General features: G+C 34.7%; 1 protein-coding gene across 2 annotated transcripts; it reads right to left on the reverse strand.

The window, feature by feature from the left end:
• Positions 1 to 3,386: 3,386 nt before the first annotated feature.
• LOC108374284 (uncharacterized) lies at positions 3,387 to 4,266 on the reverse strand. 2 transcript variants are annotated; one of them, XM_017630270.1, is made up of 2 exons: positions 3,778 to 4,266; positions 3,387 to 3,655 (listed from the first exon to the last, which is right to left on the reverse strand). In XM_017630270.1, exons 1-2 carry the CDS (start codon positions 3,799 to 3,801, stop codon positions 3,458 to 3,460), a joined length of 222 nt encoding a protein of 73 aa, XP_017485759.1. In that variant the 5' UTR covers positions 3,802 to 4,266; the 3' UTR covers positions 3,387 to 3,457. The 2 variants fall into 2 exon arrangements, with proteins under 2 accessions (XP_017485759.1, XP_017485753.1); XM_017630264.1 differs by having other exon boundaries at positions 3,387 to 3,725.
• Between the last annotated feature and the right edge of the window lie 213 nt (positions 4,267 to 4,479).

The following is a 4,479-nucleotide window of genomic DNA, read 5'->3' on the forward strand; positions in this document are numbered from 1 at the left end:
CCGATTCTGTAGGGGAGGTCGCACCCACCATCTCGGCCTCCATAAAGCCTGTTGAAGCATTCTCTGGCTCCAGCAACATGAGCAATATTAAAATAACTTCAATTACTTCCATTTTTTTATCTTCTTCAAAATATTAGCCCAACTAAAAATATAGACTTATTTTGTATTCAAAGAAAAATTTGCCGCCAGTACAAAACAGCTGACTTGTTTACATGTGACAACGCTTTCATTGTGGCGTACCTATGCGTTTCGTACGCCTTGTCAGTTGAATGCTTCGTCGGAACGCACGTAACGTGCTCTATCTGGCAGGGCTATAATACCAGGTGAAGTAATAAAAGCGAGAAGGAAGATTTGACACTACCTTATTGGAAGTGTTCGCCCCTTAGATTTTTTTTAAAGGGTAAAGGCCAGAAATATCAAAAGAAATCGCCCTTTTTGACTACAAAAGGGGTAATAATTTGAAGTTTTTTATTTAATACATATACATGCATAATATTAAAAATTACTTTTGAAAAATAAAAGAGCCATTTAAATTAACTAAACATACTTTATTATTTCTTATTCAAATTAGATATCTAGAAGCTAACCAATTTTGTGGATTACGCTTGTATTTAGTACTGAAAGACAAACACTAACAATAACAACGAACTTTAAAGATTTACAGGCAATATAATAAATAATAATTAGAAACTTAAATAAATATTTTGACGCTACAAGAGTAATGTGATGTATTAAATCCACGGAATGTTCACACAAAGAGAAGCAATCAAGAACGTAGATACTGAAGACCACCCAGATTGAGAAGTGTCTGTATCATTCTAGAATCTAGATGAAAGGTCCAACTACGGTTTCAAAACATCATGTTAACGCCGCACAAACTGATATTTTTAGGCAGAAAAATATGTTAAAATGTGGAAATTAGTAAAAAAGATTTTTCACAAATACAAATACTTCAAGGACTCACCGACAAATGCATACAAAAATCTTAATAAAAGTAGCCAATGTAGTAACTAATTAAAAGTGACAGTTAATGCCGTACAACTCGATGTCTTGAGGCAAAAACATTTCTCAAAATGGTAAAATTAGTAAAAAAGATTTTGCACAAAGAATACTTCCAAGGACTCACCGACGGGTGCATAGACAAATCTTGACAATTTTACGAAGAGATGAAATTAAATACATGAAATCAGCAACGTGAATATAAAAACGCAACAAGTGATATGAATGGTTATAAAGTTTAAATAAATAAATTTAAATAGGTATATAATAATAATAATAGATTGGCGCTTACACATATGTTAGTGTTTGGCCGAGCTTCTCCTCAACTTGTGGCGTGCGCCTTGATGTTGTTACACAAAGCGGAGGACCTATAATTTTACGCCGACTCCGAAAGGCGACTGTATTTTTATGAGAAGCTGTTTTTCATGGCAGAAAAACACTCGGAGGTTTTCCATTGCCTGCCGAGGGACGACCGCTGTTAAGAAAAAACCTTTTTTTTTTAATATCGGTTTTCGGTTCGGATCAAACATTTGTGGAAAATTTCGGTTCGGTTAATGGTTCAGTTATGTGATAAAAAAAAACGGTTTTCCGGTTCAAAACCGGTTCACGTCCCTGATTTTCAGTGTAATTTTCTCTTTCAATACGTGAGTATGAATTGTTTCTAGTCGCTCATCCTTCTACAACTCTTCAAACTGTTCACAGTGCTTATTGAACTGAAAATCGACATTCACAATACCATGGAAAAGCGATAATCGATAGTCGTTTATCTACTACTAGTAAGTTGTAAGTGTAAGTTTCACCCCATTTTATACTTTTCGAAGGCCGCTTCCAACGCCGAAGCCAGATATCAGAGTTTTTAACTCGAGACCCTAGCCTTTTGGAATTGGACACGGAGCGAACCACTCTCATCAGCCCTCGCAAGAACGGAATTACAACCAAGTAATTAATGTGAAGTCATAAACTGAATTAAAAAATAAAATTACTATAAAAAATAAATTGTTATAAGTTTTGTTTAAATTCTTAAATGTGCAGTGGCTGTACAGTGTACAGTGAGTGATGTCAATATGTGGTGCGGCTATAATTTTTATTTTCACATTATTTCACATTATTTATTATTATTTCATATTCTTTTCATATCAAAATTACAATATGCATACACAGTGTAGGTCATATCATTTTGGACCAAATTTGAAATGATATTGTTTGTTTGTGTTTACTACAGAAGCCATATAAATAAAAGTTGAAGACTTTGTACAAAATGTATAATTAAAAAAATTAAAAAGAAAATCGTCAAAATTTTGGAACTTGTTAATCAGAATTTTAAAAAATAATTATGCAATTTTGTAGCCTATTACATTCTAGTATAATAAAGTGCAAGTTTCAATTAGCTAAAGATTACCGTTGATTTTTTAGTTTTTTCATTTTGTTCATGTAGGAAATGCGCAACACTCGATAATCTTTAGCCACTTCAAATTTGCACATTATTATACTGAAATTGTATGGGCTATGAAACTGCATACCAGACATTTTTATTAAAAAATTTAAACTTTTAATGAAAATTCGTTGAACTTTCGGTAATTTTGTATACTGTTTGAATATTTTATTTGTATTGTTTTTGTTATTGCATGCCATCATGTTTTGCGTCTCCGCTTGGCAAACTCATCTTGGTTCTGTTGAGGCTAAAAATAGCATTATATGTTAACTATTTTCGCACATTAGATAAAAAATATAAATCACCTTTTTTTTATTGTGCCATCCTTTGAATTGGATGGGATACAAGGTAACTCTTCAGATCATCTCTTAACTTAAACGCATTTTGTGACGCATTGTTCGAACCTATCCGCCTAGCTCTTTGCAAGGGGGTCGAAATATCACTCCGCCACAATCCTCTTCTGATAGAGTCGCCGTCCTCCTGGTCAACATATTCCGGCGGGCAATAGCTACCATCGTGCATCTTGAGAAAATTGTGAAGGAGAACCGTAGCCTTTACAATTTTCTCGGCAGATAAAGGGCTCATTTGTAAGGGATTTAAAAGGATTCTCCATCGACAAGCCAAAATCCCAAATGCATTTTCTATAACACGGCGTGCTCGAGATAAACGTTTATTAAAAATTTGCCTCTCCAGAGATAAATTGGTTCCTAAAATGAGTAAATGAGTTTAATTAGAAAATACTAATTTTTAAATTGTTCATACAAACCTGGGTACGGCCTCATTAAAAATGGCTTTAACGGGAACGCATTATCTCCAACAAAATAATGGGGAAAAGTTATGTCAGAGTCTGGTAGCACATCGTTTTCAGGAAGATCCAGTTTTCCACTATAGAGCTGTCTCCCAAAGCCAGAATTCCATAAAACGCCACCATCACTTTGCGAGCCGTAAGCTCCAATATCAATGCAAGTGAAAGTATAATTCGCATCACACACCGCCAGCAGAACAATGGAATAGTTCCCTTTATAATTATAAAAAAAGGGAACCTGAGTTTGATGGGCAAAATATGTTTATGTGCTTGCCATCAATTGCACCAATACAATTGGGTAAATTCCACATGGAATTAAAATCGATAGCGATACGCTTCCACTCATCCTTCTTAGGAATCGACAAATAAATTGGCCCAAGTATCTCCCACAAGGCATCGCACGTTTCTGCCACTATTTCCTTCATTGTGGAAAGTCCAATTTTAAAGGAAGAAGCATAAAACTGTTTACTTCCTCCGTGAGCCAAATAACTATAATTTAGAATATTTAAATATACATATTCATGATATATGAATAACTTACCAGAGGGTCAAGTAAAGTCGACATTCTGGAGAAATGGATGGCCTATTAGAATTGTTTCTAGTGATCCTTTCCTTAATAAAATTAAGAAGCATTTCAAAAATGTGCTTTTCCATCCTTATATTTTTCTTAAATTCCTCCCTGAATCCAAAATTCGTGGCGAAAAATCCGTGAGTGTCCCGATTCTGTAGGGGAGGTCGCACCCACCATCTGCGGCCTCCATAAAGCCTGTTGAAGCATTCTCTGGCTTCCAGCAACATGAGCAATATTAAAATAACTTCAATTACTTCCATTTTTTTATCTTCTTCACAAATATTAGCCCAACTAAAAATATAGACTTATTTTGTATTCAAAGAAAAATTTGCCGCCAGTACAAAACAGCTGACTTGTTTACATGTGACAACGCTTTCATTGTGGCGTACCTATGCGTTTCGTACGCCTTGTCAGTTGAATGCTTCGTCGGAACGCACGTAACGTGCTCTATCTGGCAGGGCTATAATACCAGGTGAAGTAATAAAAGCGAGAAGGAAGATTTGACACTACCTTATTGGAAGTGTTCGCCCCTTAGATTTTTTTTAAAGGGTAAAGGCCAGAAATATCAAAAGAAATCGCCCTTTTTGACTACAAAAGGGGTAATAATTTGAAGTTTTTTATTTAATACATATACATGCATAATATTAAAAATTACTTTTGAAAAATAAAAGA

Source organism: Rhagoletis zephyria, unplaced genomic scaffold (assembly GCF_001687245.7).
Source record: "Rhagoletis zephyria isolate East Lansing unplaced genomic scaffold, Rhagoletis_zephyria_1.1 Rzeph_scaffold_00087, whole genome shotgun sequence".
Taxonomy (NCBI): Eukaryota; Metazoa; Arthropoda; class Insecta; order Diptera; family Tephritidae; genus Rhagoletis; species Rhagoletis zephyria.